The following is a 25,178-nucleotide window of genomic DNA, read 5'->3' on the forward strand; positions in this document are numbered from 1 at the left end:
TTTTATTACAGTACATTGTTATAATTGTTCTATTTTAGTATTATTGTTAATCTCTTATTGGGTCTAATTTGTAAGTTAAACTTTATCACAGGTGTGTATGTATAGAAAAAGAATAAACAAAGGACATCACTAGCAATCTGGGAGTGTAACCTCCACGGGTAAGGGCATGACTCCTGTGTTTATTTTTCAAATTTATTTGTATTGAAATATAATTGACATACAACACTGTGTAAATTTAAAGTGTACAATGTGTCAATTTGTTACATTTATCCATTGCAATATGATTAAATGGTAATGTTCGTTCACACCTCTATCATATCACATAATTGTCTTTTTTTGTGTGTGTGTGACGGGATCCATTAAGATCTAGTCTTTTAGCAATGTTGAAGTTTACAATACAGCGTATTGTTGTCTGTGATCACCATGCTGTGGATTAGACCTCCAGGACGTCTTCTCCATGTCTGTTCATTTTTCTACTGCTGCTTCTGAGTGCCTGTCTAGAGGGAAGTCTCAGCAAGAAGCAGACTCAAACAGGAGAGTCGGTGAAGATATGGTGGTGGCGTAAGGAAACAGTATAGGATGGCGCAGTCACCTGGAGCTAGCAGCACCTGGGAGCTGTTACTCTCTCTGAGCAGGAGGAGGAGGAGGGAGCAGTTACTGCCAGAATCTGCCAGGACCTGTGGTCTACAGTCCAGGGGCTCAGCCATCCGCAGTGAGAGTGGAAGGAGGGGCCTGAGGGCAACATGCCCTGGCCTCACTCTCCTCCATCCTGCGGACCTCCCGCAAGTGTCTTCCTTTACCTGAACCCAGTCAGAACCGGACAGTGAGAGAGCCTGATGGGACAACCCACGAGGGTCAAAGTCCTAGGACACAGAAGCAAGGGAGGAAGAAGGGTGTCCCAGGAGGCCATGGGAAGGTCTCCAGGGCTATGTCTCATTGAGACAGCGCTATGCTTCCCTGCTCAGAACAATGCTGTGCACAGAGCAGATGCTCAGAAATGTTAAAGAAACAGTCAGGGACTAGAAGGAGACTGATTTTTTCGTTGTAAAGTACACATAACGAAACTGACCATTGTAACCATTTCCCCAGCTTTATTGAGATACAGCTGACACAGAGCACTGTGTAAGTTTAAGCATGTGATGATTTGCTACATTTATGTATGGCAAATGATTCCCACCACAGCCATGATAACCACTTTGAAGTCACAGGTCAGTGGTATTAAGTACATTCATGATGTTGTGCAATCAACATCGAGTTCCAGAACTCTTTCATCGCCCCAAAAGGAAACCCCACATCCATTAGCGGTCACTCTCCTTTCCTTTCCCCCTTCAGCCCCTGACAACCACTCAGCTGTGCTCTGTTGCTATGGATTTATTTATCCTGAATATCTTATATCAGTATAAACCCAGGCTGAATTTGGGGGAAAATGAACTTAGCCCCTCATCTTTGAATCTCCTTTTCTCCCCTGAAATTCTGCCTGTGGTTTCAGTCACTTCACTTGCATATGGGGCCACTCTGGTAATAAGGAGGCGGGGGGGGGGGGTGGTGGGGGGGGTGGGGGGGGTGGGGGTGGAGTGGGGGCTCAGAGGAGGGGGAACCTGGCCTTTCTCTCCCTGCTCCTCTGCTCCCTTTGGGGCCCTGGGAATGATGGGGAACCTGACAGCTGATAATGAGACTCCCTCTCCCTTAATGACTCCGGGGGCTGCGGGGATGCCTCAGGCCAACTCTGCCCTAATTAATTAATAGGGAGCACTTCCCACAGAGGATTAGCCTCGATTCCTCCTGTCTCAGGCTCCTCTTGGCTCAGCCCCTGTTCAGGCCCCACCCCTCGGACAGGGCAGTCATCTGGGACAGCCTGGGGATGCTCCATCCTAATGCTGGGCCAGAGCTGGAGCCACTGGTCAGAGTGGACCTGAGGCGGGTGCCAGCTCTGGCTCAACAATGTGGGCTGTGAGCCCCTTTTACACCTGTAAACCGAGTCAGCATCCTTTCCCTTATTGAGAGAACGGGACACTCCCAGAGCCAGGGTGACGGGGGTGGGGTGGGCACTCTGTTTGGGTGTATCTGTAATTTCCAAAGAGTGAAATATGTCAGATTCTTTCTAGCATTTATTTATTTGTTCATTTACTTACTTATTTATTTATTTTTCTCTTTTAAAAAACTATTTTCAATTATAGTTCAGATTCTTTTTTCTTTATGAGGCATTTTTTTTTTTGGAGATTAGTTACACTATCTTTTCTCCACTTGGATGTAATAAAGATATTCTCCTAAAAAAGATAAATCATATTTCAATGTCAGTTGAACCCTCCCCGCCTCCCATAAAACTAATGCAAAAATCAATGATGATCTTCAAACACTACTTTAAAAGAATAGTCAAGTAGGTACAGAGTATTCAGTGCATTGACAGAGCAGGCTCTGCTTAGTCCTGTTGTTTGTCCTTGGGTTTGGGGTTGTTTCCAATTTTTTAATATAGTGGATAAAGGTATTACGTACATCCTTGAAAAAAAATCAGTGGTGAGGTAAATGTAAAAATTTAAAGACAGAATCAGTGAGTGTTGAGCCAAGCCACATGGCAGACCCAAGCAAAAGAAAAATCAGGAATTCTGATCCTGTCCTTTTTGGGGAAATGTTGACATTTTGTTAATTGTGGATATTTCACATTCATTTTGGATATTGAATAATGAAATGTGTTAATATTTGGGAGATCTTTGTAATTCAGTGAACTAATATTTTTCAAATGACTAGTGCATGATGTTTCAAAATCATGCATGGATAAAGATGCACTCAATGGATTTTAATTTTAATTTAAAAAGTACAAAACTTCACTGGTAATTCAAATCCCACTTTGCAACTATCCTTTAAGGAACTAAAATGTGTTCCGTTTTGGCGCAGTCTCAAAGAATAGTCACAATGACCTGAAAAACCGAGCAAAATACTCTTTCTTTTTAAAATTACTTGTTCATGTAAGATTGAATTTTCTTCAAATACTTCAAGCAAAACAACACATCCCCGCAGATTCAATGCACAAAATACATTTAATTCTCGTGATTCATGGTAATTTTGTTCTAGAAAGTTGTGCAAACACTGAATTAGCGGATAAACCGTTGCTCCCAGGGAGATAGACTGGGCGACGTTGCAGCGAGCCTCTGCTCACATTTTTGTCAATCAGTCATCAACCAATCAATACCTGACTGTTTTATGGGCGTTTCTGTTTAAAGACATCAGTTGAATATCATCTATGATAATATGCACGTATCTATATGTAATTCACTGACATTGAATTCACAGCCAACAACATCGTAAGTCTTGCCAGAATGAAGCTTAGCTAATACATATTTCCTCCGTGGCGCACATCACAGCCTTCTTATGCTGACAAACAGTAGACAGCACTTCGGCACTATGCCTGGGAGCCATTTTAAAATCTACAAAAATGAGGAAAACATGGCACCAACTAGACCACGGGAAGGCCATTATCTTTCATGTATGACAGCTGGTCCAAGAAGGCAGCGCACCCATCGCCTTGTTCAACCGCAGCTGGGAACACACCTGTTGGCCTGTTGGCTGCTCTGGGCAAGCTCGCTAATGACCACAAAAGCGCCACCAGCATTGATTTTGGGTCACAGATACGTTTATGCGAGTGGGTGAATTTGCTACTATGGAGTCTAATCAAGAGCAACTGTATGCACATCCCCCTGTCTTTTTGTGAAGCTGGACATCAAAGCCATCTGCGAAAGTGTGAAACATTGCCTCTCTTCTCACTAATTTTTTCTTGTTTTGGAAAATATTATTTTTCAAAAAATATGCTTTTTACGTGAAAACGAATAAATACATATTTTAAACCCTCAGCTTTAATTTCTAATACAGTAATGATTAATTGGTATAACTCAGATACATATTCTTTGGAGTCCTCCAGGATCTTATTATTTTATTAATATTTTTAAATTAAAGTCTAGTTGGCATATAATGTTATATTAGTTTCAGGTGTACAACATAGTGACTCAACATTTATAAACCTTATGATGTGATTGACCACCATATCATATCACCATGCAAAGTTATTACATTATTGACTGTATTCCCTGTACTGTACACAATTGTTTTAATCAACAGACACAATTCCTTAGAATAATTTTAGATTTACAAGAAAATTGAAAAGATAGTACAGGGAGTTCCCTTATTCTCTCCATCCAACAGTTTCCATTATTATTATTATTATTATTATTTTATTTTAGATGCAGGGACTGAGAGCTTCAGGGAGGAGTTGCAGGAGAACCTGACATCTAATGCAGGGGTTCGACCTCACGTGGGGAGCATTAAAACATGCCATGCTTTAGGCCTGAGCCTGTGCCCAGGACACCGATGTGATTTGTCTGGGGTGCTACAGAGGGAATCAGAATTTCCAAAAGCTCCCCTGGTGATTCTAAAGTCCTGCCAAGTTTGAGAACCACCTGGAGAGCAGGTTTGTCGAGGAGGAGAGTCCAGGCTGCATGCACAAATGGTTGGAATAGAAGTGGCCGCTCTCTGGCTCTCTCTTGGGCAGGTTACTGAACCTCTCTGAGGCTGTCCCCTTATCGGCAACGGGGGGATGTGTGATATCTACCTCATGGGGGTGTGCAGTTCAGATAGAAGTCAGGGAGCCTGCAGGGCAGGGGGCATAACTAACAGAGCCGCAGGGGCCAGGGCAAACATGTATGGATATTGATTAATTAATTTATTTAATATATTTTATTCATTTTGTACAGAGAGGATGGGAGAGGGATAGAGAGTTAGAGAGAAACATTGATCAGCTGCCTCCTGCACACTCCTTACTGGGGATGTGCCTGCAACCAAGGTACATGCCCTTGACCGGAATCGAACCTGGGACCCTTCATTCTGCAGGCCGAAGCTCTATCCACTGAGCCAAACCGGTCAGGGCCATGTATTGATTTTTAAATCACTCGCGCGGCTCTGTGCTCACCTTTTAAAAATGGCAATGAGCTTACAGAGCGGCGGGAGTTGTGGGCAGCGATGCCAGCACCCTTTGAGAAGAAAAGAGGGATCAGCGTGCTGGACAAATCACTGCTGAAGACAGCAGAGAATAATATTAATTACAATAGTAACAGGTATGCGCTTTAATCTCCTGTGGGGTCAGCAGAGCTAGGTGTTGTTTAGCTAAGGAGGCCAGGCTCAGAGAGGGAGAGGGGCTGGCCCGAGCACACACAGCGGCCCAGGCACACAGCCCCCAAGGAGAGCAGCGGGCCAAGGAGCCCACGCGCGGGAGCTGTGGTCACTGGGCCTCCCGCACCCACGCTTTCCCGGGGCCTCCGCCCAGGATGCGGACGCGGGCCGGCTCCAGGGGTGCCAGGAGCGAGTCTGGGCTCTCAGGGATGTCCAGGTCGCCAGGTCTCGGAGGGCTGGGGAGGCAGCAGGAGGCTGGGGCTCGGAGGCGCGGCTCTGCGCGGGGGGCGGGGGCAGGACGCGAGAGAGCCACCCACCCCGCCCACCTCAGGATCCCCCTCCTTCCGCAGACACGCGGTGCGCCCTTTCCTGCGCTGCAGCGGAGTCCGGGCGCAGGGGAGGCGGGGGGCATCCCTGAGGGGATCCCTTCCCCTCCCCCGGCCGCCCGGCGCCCCGGCACCCACGTGAGCGCACGGCCGGCGCCGATCCCACCGGCTGCACAGCGCGTCCTGGCTCGGCACCCGTGCCTCCGCCGCCCGGGTCCCCACGCCGGCACCGCGCTGTCCCTGCCGGGTCCCCGCTGCCCGAGCCGGGCGCTTGGCGGGGCTCCGGCTCCTGCCACCGGGACGCAGCGTACAGGCCGAGGCGCCGCTCCAGACGCGGGTGAGTGGGGACACCACGGCCCGCACGCGGAGGGACGGTCCTGGAGGCGCAGGGCAGGCGGGATCCCAGGCGGGTTTGGCCCACGCCGAGGTCAGGCGGGTGGGGCGCCATCTCTGGCCGCTCGTTCAGTTCCTCCCTGCCCCTTAGAGCCGCTGCCGCTGCCGCCGCTCACCTCCCGGTCGCCCTGCTGAGCTTCCTGCAGTTCGTTACCGAGCCGGGGTCTCCCTGCCCCCTCCCCGCCCCGATCCCGTCCCTCTACCTGTGGCCTCCGCTCCTGGGCAGGTTCCAGCGCTGTGTCTGATGCCTTGACCCGTAACAGAGCTCGTCCCTGGTCTATCAGAGGGGTTTCCTCCAACTCGACAGACCTGGCTGTGACTGAGACAGGTCACGGCTGCAGGGAGGCGAGGTCCAAAGATGGGTGGGCGGTGGTGGTGATGGGTGTGTGTGTGTGTGTGTGTGTGTGTGTGACAATTTATAGGGTTGCCTTCCCAAAGGAAGAGGTGTGTGCGGCTGAATATTTAGACGTGGGGATGAATGTGAATTTCTGAAGTTTTTCCGTCTTGTGTCCCAAGTTGTGTGTGTGTGTGAATTGTTTGGCGCTGCACGTCCGGGGCGTCATTTACAAAGGGGACTTGTGTAGGGCCGTGAAGGTGCGCGTGGGGTTGCGTGTTCGAAGAGGAATGGGGGGCTGTGTGGTGGATGGTGTGCAGGAATGTGACACGAGTGTGTGCACACGTATCTCTGTGTGTAAATATTGTATGACTGATGCTGCATTGAGTGCAGTTGCATTTCTGAAGCTGTGTCTGGGGCTGTATGTCTGAACAGTTCTCTGTATGTGATCGTGTGTCTTTGTGTGGCGGCGTATGTGTCAGTTGCACACAAGAGGTGTGTGCGGCTGTGTGTCAAGTGTGTGCGTATGTGAGATGTGTGTGATTTCCTTCTTCTCTTTCCCCTCATGCTTCCAGTTAGTCCAGCAGAGGGGTGAGATAAAACGTATGGAAAGCCACCTTGCTTTGTCTACCGTAGTTTGTTTTACCTTTAGAACATAAGAGACTTTCCTTTTCCCCTCGGCTCCGAGGGCCACGAGCACATCTCATCGGAGCCTGGAGGTTGGGGGACCAGTGGGGAGATGGATCCTTGAATTTCTGCAAGGACATGGGAGCACTAGAAGGGCCATTTCCCGAGCAGGAAGCCTAAGAAACAGGGTTAAGAGAGCACCTGGGACCAGGAGAGACTAGAAAAGAGAGAAGTCAGGCTGAGGGGAGAAGCCCCAGGTGTCCAAGAGACACTGAGAAAGGCCCAAGTGGAAGCCAAGGTCCTGGGAAAACCATTTCAAGTCAAGTATTGCCTGACAAATGACGCAGACAGGACTGAGAGAAACGGGGAGGAAGACATTCTCTCGCTTCAGCGTTTTTCTCTGTCCTCAATCACGAGTCTGTTGGGTCTCTGCTTTATATGAACCACAGTTGGCGTCTATTTCATGCTCGCCAGGCGCTGTTCTCAGCATCACCTGAACTGGGCCGTCTAAACCACATAGAAGGACCCGGTTCCTGCAAGGCGGAGCCGGGTTTGAAATAAGGGCTCAGGGATGCTCTTCCAATAGGCCAGGGTTGAGCAAAGTTTTTTCATTAAAGGGCCAGAGAGACTGACTGTTTTGTAGCCCATATAATCTCCGTCCCAGTAACTCACCTCAGACATTATAGCACATAGACAATACATAAGGAATGAGTCTGGGTGTGTTCCAATAAAACTTTATTTACAACAACAAGCAGGGGGCTGGATTTGGCCCTCAGACTATGGGTTAGCCCATGCCTGCTCTATGCCATCCTATTTTTTTTGTAAAGAAGAGAAAGAAAAGAGACAAAACTAGCTCTGGAGTTGTTGTGACTAGTTTAGATCTCAGCTGAACAGTCCCTTGGGCAGCTTGGAGCTACCATTGCTCGAAGACTGGAAAGATACAGCCTAGAGGAGAGGGAGAAATTACGAATTTCCTGTTTTGTGTGTGAATCCATGTCTGGGATCTTTCACAGCGAAGTGAGAAGCAGTATCAGTGGATCCATTTGGAGCAGGAACCAACCGGGGTTTGGCATTCGGGACCTGGAACTGAGACCTGGAAAGTTGAGGCAGATGACCCATCCCTCAGATGTAGGGGGAAGCAAAGGAGGGCAAGGAAGACAGTGAGCTCAGAAAAGTAGCTGCTCAGCCAATGGCAGGAAAAAACCAAAGAGTCCAGAGGCCCACCTGCTGGTGGAACAGAGACTTCCTACAGACTCCCAGCTCCGACCTGGATGAATTCAGGCAGTGGGGGTGGGGTGAGGAGACACATCCAAAGCTCTGATCCCTCAGAGACTAGCTGGGTGAGACCAAGTTCTTACCGGTGCAGCAATCCCAGGCAAACCAAGTAGGCACAGAGTTCCTCAGTTTACTGTCTTCCTTTGGCTTAGAGCAGTGGTTCTCAACTTTCTTAATGCCGCGACCCTTTAATACAGTTCCTCATGTTGTGGTGACCCCCAATTTCATTGTTACAAATTGAACATAATTAAAGCATAGTGATTAATCACAAAAACAATATGTAATTATATATGTGTTTTCCAATGGTCTTAGGCGTCCCCTGTGAAAGGGTTGTTCGACCCCAAAGGGGTTGCGACCCACAGGTTGAGAACCGCTGGCTTAGAGAGTTGTTTTTTTAAAAAAATAGATTTTTTATTGATTTCAGAGAGGAATGGAGAGGGAGAGATAGAAACATCAATGACGAGAGAGAATCATCGATCGGCTGCCTCCTGCACACCCCACACTGGGGATCGAGCCCACAACCCAGGCATGTGCCCTACCAGGGAATCAAACCGTGACCTCCTGGTTCATAGGTTGATGCTCAGCCACTGAGCCATGCCTGCCGGGCTCGGAGAGTGTTTTCTAACAGTGAGGTGAATCTGGTGTATCAGTCAGGGGACAAGCACACTGAAAAGAGTTTAAGATAAGGACTATTTACAAAGGTCTGAGCAGGGTTAAGGGAAACCAGCAAGGCTGGTGTAGCACTCAGGGGCCAGCATGAGGGGAGATTCTCAGGAAGGGAGCAGGAGAGGGACCCAAGAAGAGTGGAGGCTGTAACAGAGGCTGTAATTTTTAAAAATTGAAATATATTTGACAGATAACATTGAGGAAATTTAAGGTGTACAGCATGCTGTTTGGTACATTTATATATTGTACTATGATTGCCATTATAGTGGGAGTTAGAAGCTGTATTGCGTCAAGAGATCCAAGAGCACCTATCGGGGAAAGGACAGTCTCTTCAACAAATGGTGTTGGAAAAACAGGATAAACAAATGCAGAATGGTGAAACCAGGCCCCTGTCTCACACCACTCACCAAAATGAACTCGAAATCGGTCAGAGACTTAAACATAAGACCTGAACCATAAAATTCCTCGGAGAGAACAGAGGAAAGAAGCTCCTTGATATTGGGCAATGCTTTTTGGATACGACACCAAAAGGACAGGCAACAAAACAAAAAAAATCAACAAGTGGGACTACATCAAATTTAAAAGCTTCTGAACAGCAGAAGAAAGCATTAGCAAAGCAAAAAGGCAACCTGCAGAATGGGAGAAATTTTTTTGCAAATCATATATTGGAAAATGGGTTCAGATTCAAAATACATAAAGAACGCATACAACTCAGTAACCAAGAAACCTCCCAAATCCAATTAAAAAAATGGGCAGAGGAACTGTATAGACATTTTTCCAAGGAAGACATCTGGATGCCAGTAGGCAGAGAGGATTGTCTGATGGGAGCTGTGGCCTTAGATCGAGGACACAGCCACTGCCAGACAGGGCCGTGGCAGGGGGGACGGGGAGAACCAACGTTCCATCCCCTCCGGCCCTCTACTCTCCTGTTGCCTTCCACTGGCCTGACCCAGCAGGGAGCCAGTGGGCAAGGGAGCCTGAGCCAGTGCCATCTCTAGTGGTCAGCCTTTTAGCTGGGAGTGAATCTAGAGCAGCGGTTCTCAACCTGTGGGTCGCGACCCCTTTGGGGCTCGAACGACCCTTTCACAGGGGTCGCCTAAGACCATCGGAAAACACATATATAATTACATATTGTTTTGGTGATGAATCATTATGCTTTAATTATGTTCAATTTGTAACAATGAAAATACATCCTGCATATCAGATATTTACATTACAATTCATAACAGTAGCAACATTACAGTGATGAAGTAGCAACGAACATAATTTTATGGTTGGGGGTCACCACAACATGAGGAACTGTATTAAAGGGTTGCGGCATTAGGAAGGTTGAGAACCACTGATCTAGAGGAAAAACAGAATTCCAGGACCCACTTTTTTTTTTGCTGTAAGATCAGTATAGACAAGGCTGCCAATCCTTCAGGAACTGGAGGCCCAGTGCCCAGGGTCCATGAACCTTTTAGGAACCCACAGACATTTTTTACTTCTTTTAAAATCAGAAGAAAGAATGAAACTTCAAGTCAAAGAAAATTTTTTAATACATAATATGAGGTGAAATCCACATAACAGAAAACCAACCGTTTCAAAGTGGCAGTCAGTGGCATTTGGTACATTCACAATGTTGTACAACCATCACCTCTACCTAGTTCCAAGATTATATAGTCATCTTTATATCAATGCAGTTGTGAAATACAATTTTAATATATTTTTTTAATGGAGGAAGGAGTCCACAGAGGTAAAAGTTCCTCAGGCCCATGGAAGTCATGGGCTAAGCTGCCCTATATATGTAAGGCCAGCATGTCAAACTTGGGGTTTGTGGGCCACAGGCCTCGTCCAAATAAACTCCCGAGCCGGGAGTTTGACATGCTTGATGTAAAGTGCTTAGTTGGTAAAAGGTTAGGAAGGTGTTTATTTTTATATGTATTTTATTAATGTGTATTAAAACATAATTAGCTGGGATAGGGCCGGCGGGGGGCGGGGGGGGGCCTAGAAGAGGTCAGTGGGGAAAAGGGGGACATACCTAAGACTTTCAACAATAAAGATGAAAAAAACATAATTAAAGGCCCAATGTATCTAAAGCTTCCATTTGAGATACATTTATTTAGAATATAAATAAGATTATATGGATATGGCCGAATTTAAAGAGCAGACACAAAAGTCTGACGTAGGGGAAACAGTGAGATTCTGAACATCACATTTCCCTTCAAAGGTGGATCCTAAAGGACCACCGGGGTCAAGGATGATAACCATTTCCTTCCCAAGAGGCTCTTCTCCCGTCTTGTTGCTCACCCAGGCACTCGGCAGAGCAGCTGCATTTATTGGGCACCCACTGTTTGCCAGGCACTTGCTGTCATCGATTTTGTTGTTGAAAGGCCATTTGTGAGCATTTCCAGGCCAGACACCAAACCATGTTTAGGGCCCCGCATGCGGTGGCCTTGTTAGGTTGGCTCATTAGATGCGACAGCCACCAATTGCTTGTGATGATCTTACCGAATAAGGACAGGGCTGGAGTCAGGCAGTGGCAAAAGAACCTAATATTTCACGGTCTCCTTCCCTGCCTCTTCCCAGACAAGCAGGGAAGCAATTCTGAGACCCTCGCTCTTTTCTGCCAAGTCGTGACCCTTGAACCCTAGGCAGAGTCCTCAGGTGTCCCAGCCTGGGCACATCCCAGCAGATGCCCCTCCCCTGCTGTCTGGATTCTCTTCGAGTTTCTCACCCGCTTCCTCCACCCTGCCACCCTCCCTCTGCCCACATCCCACTCTGTCCTGTCCTTCACCAGGCCCAGGGCCCTCTGTTCCCCGCAGATAGACGATGAGCAGCCACGCCAACAGCCTGTTCCTGCGGGAGAGTGGCCAGCGGCTGGGCAGGATGGGCTGTCTGCAGCGGCTGCAGGACAGCATGCAGCAGAGAGCACTGCGCACGCGCCTGCGCCTGCAGACCATGACCCGCGAGCACGTGCTGCGCTTCCTGCGCAGGAACGCCTTCATCCTGCTGACCATCAGCGCTGTGATCATAGGTGAGTGGGCTGGGCGGGCGGGGACTTCAGGGAAATTCCTTGCACTCATGTCTCTTCATTCCACCAACTCATTCTCACCTGCACACATTCACATCTTGTCCTACCAGTGACCGTTCCTGTGTAGAACACACACACAGATAGTGCACACTTATGCAAAAACAGCTCTGTGCCCACACAATGTCATATGTATATGTATGTGTGCACATACATGCGCACACTATACAAACACACTTTCTACATATGAATACACACACATGAACACATTAATTTATGCATGCACAGAACTTACATTTGCAAAGACGTAAACTCACACAGTTGCACACATACTGGAACTTGCATGCACATTCACACACCACACACACACACACACACACACACACACACACACATTCCTCTGCACACACTCTGAGCTTAAATACACATACACTTTCATGGAGCCGTGGGACCTGCCTCTGTGCTGCTCACGCAGCATCAAGCCCCCGCTCACCCATGCGTGCCCGCTGCGCACGCAGCCTTCTGGTGATTGCTCATTACAGCGTGAGTGTGTCACGACACATAGGCTTTTATTATATAGGATAAGTCACCCCTCTATACACACATGGGAAAAACATGCGCATGGGTTCACATATACAAGTACAGACACATGCACAAATGAGTGTATGCTGTCACATATGCATGCATGTGTGCAGATCTTTACACACAAATTTACACAGTATCAACATAACATAAACCCATTCATTTTTACAATGTACACACACACACACACACACAGAATGTTTCTCTTTCTCTCACCTCCATCGACACACACCCTTCTTGGGATGGATGGCTCCTGCTTGGGGCTGAGTGACCCAAACTCCACTCCCTAGGGGTCAGCCTGGCCTTTGGCCTACGCCCGTACCAGCTCACCTACCGCCAGATCAAGTACTTTTCCTTCCCTGGAGAGCTTCTCATGAGGATGTTGCAAATGCTGGTGCTGCCGCTCATCGTCTCCAGCCTGGTCACAGGTGAGAGAGCCCAGGCCAGTGCTGGCCTCCAAGACCCACCCCGTAGCCCAAACTTAAACCTGGAGCCAAAGTGGTCCCAAGCATGGGACCACCTCCCTAATTTAGGACCTCAAACATGGAGTGTTCACCTAGCCCAGAGTTCTTGGCCAAAGCCCAGATCCTGATCAGACCCAGGTGCTGGGCCCTGTCTTACCTATACCACTTATCTCAGTAACCTTTCCATACTTTTCACTGGAGATAAAATACCAGCATGCCAGGAGCTGAGTATCATGCAGAGGTGAAAGGAAGGCTGTGGTGGGACAGCTGGGGAAGGTAGGGGGGATATGGCATGGATGGTCAGGGAGTGTGACTTGGATCAGGTGTTTGAGGTAGAGGTGACAGGCTGGTGGGTGAGGGTGGGATGGACTATGCAGGGGTCAGTACATTTTTTCTGTAAAGGACCAAATAGTAAATATTCCTACCTTAGGGGCCATATGCTCTCCTTCGTGACTATTCAATTTTGCCATCTTAGCGCTAAAACAGATGCCGATTAATATGTGCATAAATGGGTGTGGTTGTGTTCCAGTAAACCTTTACTTACAAAAACAGGGAGTGGGCCAAATTTGGCCCTTGGGTGGTTGATTGCCAATCTCTAGATTTTGTGATAGGCATGAAGACGAAGGCATGAAAAATGCTTTCTTGGGTTGGGTTTTCTGGAAGTAGAGCATGAGATATTTGCACAAGTAATTTATTCAGGACTGCTTTCAAAGAAACCTATGAGGAAGTGAGGGAAGAGGATGAGGTGAGGAAAGAAACTAAGCCGAGAGGTTCCAGAAGACTGGCCTCTGGAGGGAGCTCTGGAGCATGAGCCACACCACAGAATTGTTCCTCCTAACTCTGGTCCCATTGGAGTCAAAAGAGCTGGATTTTTGAATCCTTGTACCAGACACTGACTGTAGGTCTGCCTTGGGGCCTTTCTGAGCACAATTCTCAGGGGAAGGGGGCAGCATGAACTGTTAGCAGCCCACACACTCAGCAGCTGAAGGATAGGGGTATCAGCCTGGTAAAGGGTGTCTAGATAGGGCACCAAAAGCATCTACTACAGATAGTGTACAGTGAGCTGGGTTGCAGGGAGGTGTCACTACGGGGTGGATAGCGGGATGGAGAGTGGAACAAAAGTGAGGTTATAGTACACAATAGGGGTAAATGGAGGATGGGATGGGGTTGAAAAGGTTAGCTTGGAGTAGAGGGAAGCTTGGTTAAGTGGTGCTTGGGTAAAGGATGGGGAGGAAGATGTATATGGGAAATAGAATAGGGGTTGAAGAATGATGATATGGGTCAAAAATGATGGTGTGGGTGCTGGGTGGGTGTAAGAGGAAGGGATGCTTGGTGGAATGGTAGAGTTGGTGGTATGGGGAGAGAGGAGTGGCTGGATGGGAGAGTGGGTAGTGGAGTGTGAATGGAGATGCTTGGGTCTGTACCACCTGTCCTCCAGGTATGGCATCCCTGGATAACAAGGCAACAGGGCGGATGGGGATGCGGGCAGCTGTGTACTACATGGTGACTACGGTCATTGCGGTCTTCATCGGCATTCTCATGGTCACCATCATCCATCCTGGGAAGGGCTCCAAGGAGGGGCTGCACCGTGAGGGCCGGATTGAGACCATCCCTACAGCTGATGCCTTCATGGACCTGGTCAGGTGATGTCCTTTCTAATTTCGATGGGAATTCTGGCCCTATGTGCATCAATGTATACTCAAGGAGAGACAAAGGGGACAGGCTGACCCAGCCTGAAAGTGCAACATCCAAGTTGGGCCTAGTTTTATTGATGTCCATATTCTGGCTTGGAGCTTTGCACAAATTCTCTGAGAGCAGCTGACTCCTAGGATAGGATATTTTGACCCTTAGCTTAGGGAAGCTATATCTTGGGATAGGCTCAGGACAGACGATGTTTGCTGCTCCCAGGATCTGTTGGAGGGTGAATGAGTCTCTGAGAACAGCAAGATTTTGCCAGCCTAATTAAGGCTAGCCTTAGTTCTGCCCTAGCTGCTGACTTGGGGGGAGGTGGAGGAGTGCAGGAGCTGAATGGTTTATTTTATCCTTTTTTAAGCCATCACTGGCAAATGTATATGAATTGAAATCCCTGTATATGAATAGTGTCCTACTATAGGATTTAGACCGACCTGAGATGGATTTGAGGTCCATCTGTATGCCTTAGCAGCTATGTAGCTTTGGGTAACTTACATAAAATATTTTGTTCTCTCTCTGTGTGTGTGTGTGTGTGTGTGTGTGTGTGTGTGTGTGTGTGTGTGTGTGTAAAATGGGGACATCAATAGCACTCGCTTTTAGGGATATTGTCGTGTTTAAATCAGAACATATAGGTAAGGCACTTAGCTTACTTAGCTTGGACTAGGCAGTGGTTCTCAACCTTCTGGCCCTTTAAATACAGTTCCTCATGTTGTGACCTCCAACCATAAAATTATTTTCTTTGCTACTTCACAACTGTAATTTTTCTACTGTTATGAATCGTAATGTAAATATCTGATATGCAGGATGATCTTAGGCGACCCCCGTGAAAGGGTCGTTCGACCCCCAAAGGGGTCGCAACCCACAGGTTGAGAACTGCTGGACTAGAGTAAGTGTTCAAATGTTGGCTGCCATTATTACTGTTGCCTTTGCTAATATTATTACTATTATCACCCTAGATGCCTTTCTAACAGCTAATCTCTTCCCTTCATCTGATGTTTTTCTGCAGGAATATGTTTCCGCCCAACCTTGTGGAGGCCTGCTTCAAACAGGTCAGGGAAAAGTACAGTTTGATCAAGGAGGGTTGGAGGGCAGTGGGGACTTGCTGCTGAGCGAACGGACCAGGGATCAGGGATGGGAAAATGGGCCTGACAGAGCAATGGCCATTGGCATGATGTTCAAAGGAGGGTTAGAGAGAAGGATATAGGCCAAGGGCTTCCTGGGGATGGTACTAGAGGAGGAACCAAGACTTTTGACTGGAGACAGGCCCCCAAATCTGAGCATTGCCTAGGGAGCTTGTGAAAAATGCAGACTCTACTCATTCTTTGATGATCTGGTCATTCACTCTCTCATTCTTCTACTCATTCACCCATTATTCTATGCATTGGTCAAATCATTCATTCATTCATCAGATCTGTTGAATAAGACTCTCCAGGCTGTGGGAATCAGGAATTGGTATTTGAAAGACATTTCTTCAGGTGATTCTGATGCATCCATTGAGTTGAATTTGGCCCCAAATCTCTCCATATTTCAGTTCAAGACGCAGTACAGCACGAGGTTGGTAACCAGGACCGTTGTGAGGACAGAGAATGGATCTGAGCAGAGCGCCTCCATGCCTCCTCCATCGTCAATGGAGAATGGAACCAGCCTCCTGGAAAATGTCACACGAGCCTTGGGCACCCTGCAGGAGGTGCTGACCTTTGAGGAGATTGTGCCTGTGCCTGGCTCAGCCAATGGCATCAATGCCCTGGGCCTTGTGGTCTTCTCTGTGGCCTTTGGGCTGGTCATTGGTGGCATGAAACACAAGGGCCGAGTCCTGCGGGACTTCTTCGACAGCCTCAATGAGGCTATTATGAGGCTGGTGGGCATCATTATCTGGTGAGTGCTGGACTGTGTAGGGTGAGTGGTGATGGCACAGGGAAGGATGGAGCCAGGGATGGGAAGTCAGTCAGTTGGGCAGCTGCTGATAAGGTCATCAGGACCATTTGGCCAAAGTCATTTATATATGTATTGGTTAATTCACTCTCTCATTTACTCATTTGATCACTTATTTATTCACTCTTTTCTGCAATGATTTATTCACTCATTTACTTCTGGATTCATCTGTGCATTGGTTAATTCAATCATTCATACATTCATTCATCATAAATTCATTCATGAACTCATTCATAACTAATTAATTTACTTACTTATTCAGTCATTTATTCATTTGGACCCACTTATTCATCTCTGCATTTATTCACTCTCTCAGGTATTTCCTGCACTCATTCATCCATTTACTTAACACACTCATTTGTTCACTCTCCCTCTCATTCATGTCTCATTTACTCCTTTTTTCACTCATTTATCCACTCACTAATTATTCCTTAATTGATGCATGTATTCATTTATTCTTTAAATCCCTTCACACCTTCACCAATTTCTTCTCTTATTTAGCAGACATTTCCCAGGCTGACTTTGTCTCGATTCTGGAACAAAGATGCATTAGTCCTTGTCTTCAAGGAGCTTATAAAGTCTTGGGAGAGATAGACACATACTAGATCAATATAATACAAGGTGGAAGGTTCTATAGTAATGGGACGTTAAAAATGTGAACATGGAGAAGGGAGCCAATGGAGGGATATGCAGTGAACTCTTTCTGGGAAGGTGAGGAGGGAGTAATGAAGAAGGTCACCTATTAGAAGGAGACCTTATAAGATTGCATGCCATGGGCCTTGAGAGGTGAGTAGGAATCCAACAGGACAGAAAGAGGGGAGAGGTAGTTTAAGCAGAGGGAAGAGACCATGCAAAGCTGAAAAAACCTGAGTTGCTTGGAGCATGGTGAGGAGTTCAGGAAGGCAGGAGCATACAGCAACTTGGGAGTTGTGATGAAAGATGTTAACAAGGCTCTCTGGTTCCAAATCAAGAAAGACTTAGTATATCATCCCAAATGATTTTAAAGTTGTCTAGGGGGTTAGAGGCCAATTTAAAAACTTGGAAAAACAGCTGAGGGGGAAGGGAGGGGGAACTTGTCAAGGATAAGCAAGAAGATTGACGGGTATTGAAGGCTCAACTGAATTGAGAACCATGAGTTTATAGTGGTGTCCTTGGCATGGTTGGGGGAAATATCCATATGTGCCAGGTGGCTGAGTACAGGAGGAGAGAAGTGATATGCAATTGATTCAGAGTTAGGAATTTTATAGAGGATGAGATGGAAGGATGGAGGTGAGAGAGTTGGGAAAGGAGTTTGCAGAGTAATCATAGAGATGAGTGTAGACTTGGAGATAAATAAAAAACCACTGCCCAGGGCTAACCCTGAGACCAGCTTGAGTTTGTCTGGAGAAGACCCTGCATCCTTATTCTCATGACTTAGCTTCAGTTTCATGATTTTTGACCCAAGTTATTGAACCACATTCCTGAGAGTTCCTCACCTCCTCCAATACATCCATCATGACAATGGCCAAGCATAGCCTTCAGTTTCTAAAGAGAGAGGAACAACAGTTGAAGCCCAGTGATGGGTGAATGATGGCATCACTGGCAGACACTCACAAGACTAAGCAATGGGTTAGTTTGTGGGGAAAATAGGTGAGCCATTGAAGAACTCATTTCTGTCTCCTCTACTCTCCTTTTCTCTCACTGAAAGATTAGGTGTCCGAGCTAATTGGTCTTCTTTCTGCTCCTCCAATACTCCCAGTTCATGCTCATCTCAGGGTCTTTGCACTATGCCTGCAATGCTTCCCCCTCAGAAATACAGGGTTCCTTCTCATGATTCAGGCCTCAGCTTAAATGTCACCTCTTCAGATAAGCTCTTTCTGACCTCTCACATTTAAGCAGCCCCAGTCAATGACTATCTCTTGTAGTTATCACCACCTGAAGTTCTTTTAATGACATGTTTCTATGTGTACTGTGTAATTTCCTCATTTGAGTGTAAGCACCATGAGGTCAGGGGCTATGCGACTGCAACACAGTAGGTGCTCAATAGATATTTATGGAATGAATGAATAAACAGACTATTTGATAAGATAGGTTATTTGAAATGTCTGTGGGAAATCCAGGTGAAATAACTCAGGGCTGGCGAATGAGTGAGAATATGCACTTATAGGCAAGAGAATAGGGGCATGGAAGTGAGAGGTGTAGAACAAAGAGTTGGGGGCAGTGAATAGGGAAGTTAGAGGGCCAGAGCTAGGGATTGTCTGGGCAATGTTTTGAGAAAGAGCCCTGAAGAGAGTAATTTTGGGGAGGGGGACTTGAATGGGGGTGTAGATGAAGGAGAGACCTTATAAGATTGCATGCCATGGAGTCACGGGAACTTTTCTGCTGTCTGGGGTTGACCTGTAGGTGAGCAGGAAGAGCAGGTAGGACATGTTTGTGGGTGGTGTTGAGTGCTGAATGCTGGGCACTGTCTTGCTCTAGGGTCTTATAAGGGCAAAGCCTTGGGACACCAGTTCTAGGCTTGCAGTGGAAGTCATGAGGGAGCCCTGACTGGTGTCTGGTTTGGCCCAGGTACGCACCTGTGGGCATCCTGTTCCTGATTGCTGGGAAGATCCTAGAGATGGAAGACATGGCCGTTCTGGGGGGTCAGCTGGGCATGTACACCCTGACTGTAATTGTGGGCTTGTTTCTCCATGCCGGTGGTGTCCTGCCTCTCATCTACTTCCTCATCACCCATCGGAACCCCTTCCCCTTTATCGGGGGCATGCTGCAGGCCCTTATCACTGCCATGGGCACGTCTTCCAGGTATGACCTTGTCTCCCAACACTGGTACACTTCCTAGGTTTATTTGTCTACCATGGGCTCTTCTGGGGTACCTGCCCTCTCCCTGCTGCAGAACATCTTCTGAGTTGTTCAGTAATGTCAGGGGTTCCTGAAGGTGGCTTATCTGGGCACTGTTTTTGTCCTGGGCTGTCTCTCCTGACCCTTTTTCTCCTTTCCTGTGTCTCTATTTTATGTAGAGGAGAACCAGCTGCCACTTAAACAAATATTTTTATTGATTTCAGAGAAGAAAGGAGAGGGAGAGAGAGATAGAGACATCAACGATGAGAAGAGAATCATTGATTGGCTCCCTCCTGCACGCCCCCTAGTGGGGATTGAGCCTGCAACCCCAGCATGTGCCCTTGACCGGAATAGAACCCGGGACCCTTCAGTTTGCAGGCCGATGCTCTATCCACTGAACCAAACCAGCTAGGGCCAGCTGCCACTTTTGGGGTTAGGATGAGGGCTCCACCATGCCCCATGTTCCCAGTCATTTTCTAGCTCAGAGAGTCTCACTCTCTTTGAGATGGTGCCTGAAAGCTCTCTTGACTTCCTTCTCCTTTTTGGGGGGTTTCAGGTGGTTAATAAAGAGCTATCCTTTCTCTCATTCAAATTCAAAATAATTTTAGATGTATCACAAACACCAATCAGATGGAAGAAAAGTATCTTTTTTTTTATTGCCCATAATGCTGATCAGTGAATGTGCCTTTTGATCTGTGGCCAAGTAGGACTGATGCCACTGTACCCCAGAATTGAACTCGCCTGGGCCAGAGCTAGGGCTTGTCTGGGCAATGTCTAGGGAAAGAGTTCTGAAGAGAGTGATTTTTGGGGGGGACTTGAGTGGGGCTGGACACCCAAAGGCCCTCTCCGTGTTCAGGTTTTTCCCTGCATGACATAAAGGTGACCAGACAGAGCACATGTTTTGTGGGCAGGCTGATTCCCTAATGAGATGCCCACTCTTTGGACAAAACTCACCAATCACTCTTCCTCCTCTAGGGAGTGGTAGGGAGAGACTGAGAGGATTAGTGTAGCTGAGGTCACTCCCTGACCAAACACGGGGAGTGAGGAACGGTGGTCCTCTGTAATACCCCTGTCTTAGCCCTGAGAGGAGGACAGCTAGAATACCTTTAGTCCTCCCTTTCTGGGGGTGGATAGATAGAGTGAACTAGTGGCATGAACCAGTGTAGTAATTATCCTTAAGCCATTGGCTTTAACTGGGACAAGGAACCTTTAGCCTGGAGGACACCATGGCTGTGAGCTCCCTGTGTTGTGAGGAGTCCCTCTTCCACATGCAGTTATCAGCCTCTGAAATGTTAGACCCCTGCCATCTGCCCCTGGCTCTGGCTTCCACCTGGCCTTCCAATGTTCTCAAGGGGAACTCTCCTTTGGCCTATTGCTGCTCCAGCCCCGCACCGCCATCCCCTACTCTCAGCCCCTGGGGCTCTCTCTCCCAGCTCTGCGACACTGCCCATTACCTTCCGCTGCCTGGAGGAGGGCCTGGGTGTGGACCGCCGCATCACCAGGTTCGTGCTGCCTGTGGGGGCCACTGTCAACATGGACGGCACTGCCCTCTACGAGGCCCTGGCAGCCATCTTCATTGCCCAAGTCAACAACTACGAGCTCAACCTGGGTCAGATCACAACTATCAGGTGAGATAGTCTTTGTGGGACCTGCCAGCAGTTGAGACCTAAGAAGTCATTAGTGTGGCTAGGGGAGGAGGCAGCTCAAGGTCAAGGGAGGCTTTGGATGCTAGCAGGGAGATGTGGGTAGAGGCCAGTCACCCATGCCAGATGAGGTTCAAGGCAAGTCTGCAATCTGAGACTGTCAGGAGCTGGCCAGGTGTTCCAATCAGATCTCCTCTCACATGCTATTGTGGGAGACCCTTTGTCTCCAGTATTTTTCAAATGGCCTGAGGTTCTTGTTATAAATATGGATTCCTGGGCCACATCACCCAGAAGTTCTGACTTAATCATTATAAAAATAGCGCAAATGCTATCACCTCCTTCAGGTCTATGCTCCAATGTCACCTCTTCAGGGAAGCATTCCCTGAATACCCTATTTAAAATTGCATGTCTGGGCTTTCTTAGGCTGAACCCGTTCTCCATGGTACAATCTGTTTGTAAATATTTTACTGACTCATTTGCTTATTGCCCGCGTCCCCTACTAGATGGTAGCCCTGTTTGGGCAAGCCTTTTCTTCTATGGGAATTTCTACTAGTTATATAATACATGGTAGATGGCCAATAAATACGGGTTGAACTAGTTAATTTATTGAAGGCTCTGTAAATTCTTATGTAAAATGCCTTTGTGCCCATTTGCTTGATTCCCACCATACCCCATGAGGTGAGTCAAGTAATTGTTTTGGAGAGGAAGAAATGAAAATTGAGGCAGGTTAAGTTACTTGCCCAAGGTCACCTAGTGGAAGAGGTGGAGGGTCTGGTAAGTGCAGAGCATGGGGTGGGAGGAAGCTGTGTTAGGAAGCAGAGGCATGTATATGTGGGCAGTAGTTTCAGATTCTCTTGCCTACGGGAAGGGGTTGAGTCACCAGACCTGCCTTCTTCTGTCCCACACTCAGCAACCCCATGCTGCCTTCATGTGCACAGGAAGTACCTGGAGCTCATGGGGCTGGGGTTCTCCATTTCCTGTGGTTCTGGTAACAGGTCTCATAAGTATTCACTATGAGGGAGTAGCCTCTTGTCCAATCAGTCAGCAAATGTTTATTGTACTAGTACTGACTTGGTTCCAGGAGCTGGGAATATGGCTGTGAGCAACACACTCATGGTTCTGCACTGCGTCTTTTGAAATCAGATGGCACAGTTGACTCAGGGTCCTGGGAAGGTGCCATTGAGGATTTTCATCACGGCTTGGCTGCTGGTAGTAAGGATTCTGCATGAACTCCCAGCAAAGGCTGACTAGAATGTGCTGGACACAGCTCTGCAAGGCTCTTCTCTTATTCAGGGATTTTTTTGGAGGACGACGACACTCAGTGTGACTCCTGTGCTGATAGAGGCCCGAGGGCCAGTTTCTTGGCTGGTTGGGAGATCCTACTTTGGACCTGATCTGAGCTTAACCCAAAGAAGTTCGAGTTGGCTTCTTGGATCAAGCTGGAATTAGCTCATCCCATTGAGAGTGTGCTATGTGCCTCTCGAGGGCACCCACATGCCAGGGCTGGTGCTTAGGGGGAGATAGTCTCTCTTATTTAGAATAATGGTAATAATGGCCTTTCCTGAAGCCCCATTCATGAAATACTGTGCTCTTTTACCCTCACAATAACCTATAAGGTAGGTATACATCTCCCATTCTACAGATGAGGAAATAGAGGCTCTGAGTTTATGTACAAGGTCATATGGCTAATGAATGGAGTCTACTGGGCCCCAAAGTCCATTCTTTGTCCACGAACCCAAGTGCTCAGTCACTGTTCTGATGGAGACATCATCTTGGCTAAGTGTCCTAAGTGGCTCCATGGTCATAATTATAAAATTTGCGAAGGGTCTTCAAAGGCCACCAGATAGAGGGGTGTAACTTCAGGGCACTAAAGCCTTTCCTGGCAAGCTCAGTGGCTTTAGAATTCTTCTTAGCACCCCATACCAGGCAATCAGAGTTGATGTAGGAGCTAAAATCTAGCTTACTCTTGATCCAGTCAGATTTGTACCTGATGTTGGGCCACTATCTCTTTTATTTTCCATATTTTAGTTTTCAAAACCATATGAAATTATTATTTACTTGCTCAGCATCATAGACAATTTCTTCTTTTGGTTCTAAACTTTGCCCCTCTTCCAGAGTTCCATTCCTAGCAGCTGTACCAACCTACCTATTTCCAATATATGTGCATACAGGAAACTCAATCTCCTGGTTCATGGCTGCTGCCTGGGGTGATTCTTCTGCCCTCTTCCAGCCCACAAGGCAGTTCAGTTAAACACCTACTCTTGCACCTACAATATGAGTTGTCTAAATGTTCAAAAGTCCATCTTAGATGGACTTCCAAACAGATCCTGGCAAAGGATGAGAAGACCCATCTGTACTGGCACTCCATGAGTCACACTGGATTTGCCTTTTATTTGGGGACTTTAATTGAAGATGCCCTGGGGAACTCACTTCTTCCCCCCTGCCTACTCTTTCTCACTATCTTTCTCATCTCTCCCTTTTTGTCTCCTGCTTCCCTGTGTTCTCTCTCCATTTGCAGTATCACTGCCACAGCGGCCAGCGTTGGGGCTGCTGGCATTCCCCAGGCGGGTCTGGTCACCATGGTCATTGTGCTCACATCAGTCGGCTTGCCCACTGAAGACATCACGCTGATCATAGCTGTGGACTGGTTTCTGTGAGTGTCCTTCAGGCCCTGCTGCTGTCTCTCCTCGAACCCCTGCTTTCCATTCAGGATCCCCCAGCCTATGGGTCCTCATTCTAGCAAGGACACATTGTTCTAGAACATTAGAGTGAAAGGGGGCCTTGGGAATACTCCTAACCATGGCCGGTGGATCCCAAAGTCCATAGAATTAACCTTGGGAAGTAGGGCAAAAAGGAGATAAGTGATAGAGGTTTTACCCATCAACCAGAAAGGCCCCCCTTTTACCCGTTTTATGTAGAAGTCACAAAAGTTGATCTGTGGGACAGAGCTGGAATGCAAATATATTTTTAAAAGTCTCAACTTTAAAAATAGGAGGGTTTCATAAAATAAGTCTGGACTTCCTCATTCTGTATGCTGTTCAGCTCATAACTCCTTATTTTCTATATTGAATATTTACATCCTTAAAAAATTTGTGTTGCTGAGATCAAATGTGAGCATATCAGAGCTGACCTTAATTGCTCATTCCCCTCCATTCTCTTCCTGTTAGGAGGGGAACTGAGGACAGAGAGAGGAGATGACCTGCTTGGTCTGGAATTGGATTGGAATGTGAACCCCCCAACTCTCAGACTTAGGGAACCCCCTCTGCCGTATCATCTCCCTTCCGGTGCTCTTCCGGCTTTGGTTAATGGGAGATAATGGTTAACGTTCTCTCCTCTCCCTTCCCCAGAGATCGACTTCGCACAATGACCAATGTGCTGGGGGACGCCATCGGAGCAGCCGTCATTGAGCATTTGTCTCAGCGGGAGCTAGATCTGCAGGAAGCTGAGCTCACCCTCCCCAGCCTGGGGAAGCCCTACAAGTCACTCATGGCACAAGAGAAGGGGGCATCCAGGGGACGGGGTGGCAATGAGAGTGCCATGTGAGGGATGTCTTGGGAAAAACCCACTGCCTGAATGACCCACACCCTGAACACATATTCTGTCCGACGTGTTTGAGGGAAACTAAGATAAAGGAGCAGGAATGAAAGGATGTCCACAGTCTTCATTTCTCTCTGAGCCTATACTGAGAACTCGAGGGAGGTTGGGCAAGGGTGGAAATCGGAAATGTTTTTCCTGGGGTTGTGGGTATAGGAAGCTTCAGGTTCAACAAGGTGAGGGGTCATCTCATGCTCCTTATTTCCTTAAGGAGCAGTGTAATTGAAGGAGGTAAAGGGAAACCACTATTTCTTATAATAAAACAATATCCATGGCCTCTTTGTTGGGAGGTTCTCAAGACCACTTTCAGGTTCCATGATTGGTTGAAAGGACTTAGAAAACTCAGCAAAGCTGTGATGCTCACATTTCTGGTTTATTGCAGTGAAAGGACACAGATTAAAATCAGCAAAGGCAAGTAGCACATGGGACAAGGTCCAGGGAACATCAGATGTGAGCTTCCAGTTGTCCCTTCTTAGTGGAATTGCATGGCTGGCACTTTTTCTGCCACCATCAGTGCATGACAACACAAAGTATTGCCAGCTAGGGAATCTCACCTGACCCTTACTGTCCAGGGTTTTTATTGGGAGTTTTTTGTGCAGGTGTGGAGTGCCTGCTGACCTTAGTTACTCATTCTTCAGTTCCCCCAGAGGTCAAACTAATACAGCA

General features: G+C 47.5%; 1 protein-coding gene across 5 annotated transcripts; it reads left to right on the plus strand.

Annotated features, from left to right (window-relative positions):
- The first annotated feature begins 5,492 nt into the window (after positions 1-5,492).
- On the plus strand, positions 5,493-24,564 carry SLC1A6 (solute carrier family 1 member 6). Of its 5 annotated transcripts, none has more exons than XM_059696483.1 (10): positions 5,496-5,820; positions 11,558-11,794; positions 12,661-12,798; positions 14,273-14,477; positions 15,533-15,575; positions 16,058-16,401; positions 19,208-19,239; positions 20,687-20,903; positions 23,437-23,571; positions 24,266-24,564. In XM_059696483.1, the coding sequence occupies exons 2-10, from the start codon at positions 11,590-11,592 to the stop codon at positions 24,459-24,461; spliced, it is 1,515 nt and encodes a 504-aa protein (XP_059552466.1). In that variant the 5' UTR covers positions 5,496-5,820; positions 11,558-11,589; the 3' UTR covers positions 24,462-24,564. The 5 variants fall into 5 exon arrangements, with proteins under 5 accessions (XP_059552468.1, XP_059552466.1, XP_059552467.1 ...); XM_059696484.1 differs by having other exon boundaries at positions 19,006-19,239; positions 24,266-24,400; XM_059696481.1 differs by having other exon boundaries at positions 5,498-5,820; positions 19,006-19,239; positions 20,709-20,903.
- The last annotated feature ends 614 nt before the right edge of the window (positions 24,565-25,178 follow it).

Source organism: Myotis daubentonii, chromosome 5 (genome assembly GCF_963259705.1).
Source record: "Myotis daubentonii chromosome 5, mMyoDau2.1, whole genome shotgun sequence".
Classification (NCBI taxonomy): domain Eukaryota; kingdom Metazoa; phylum Chordata; class Mammalia; order Chiroptera; family Vespertilionidae; genus Myotis; species Myotis daubentonii.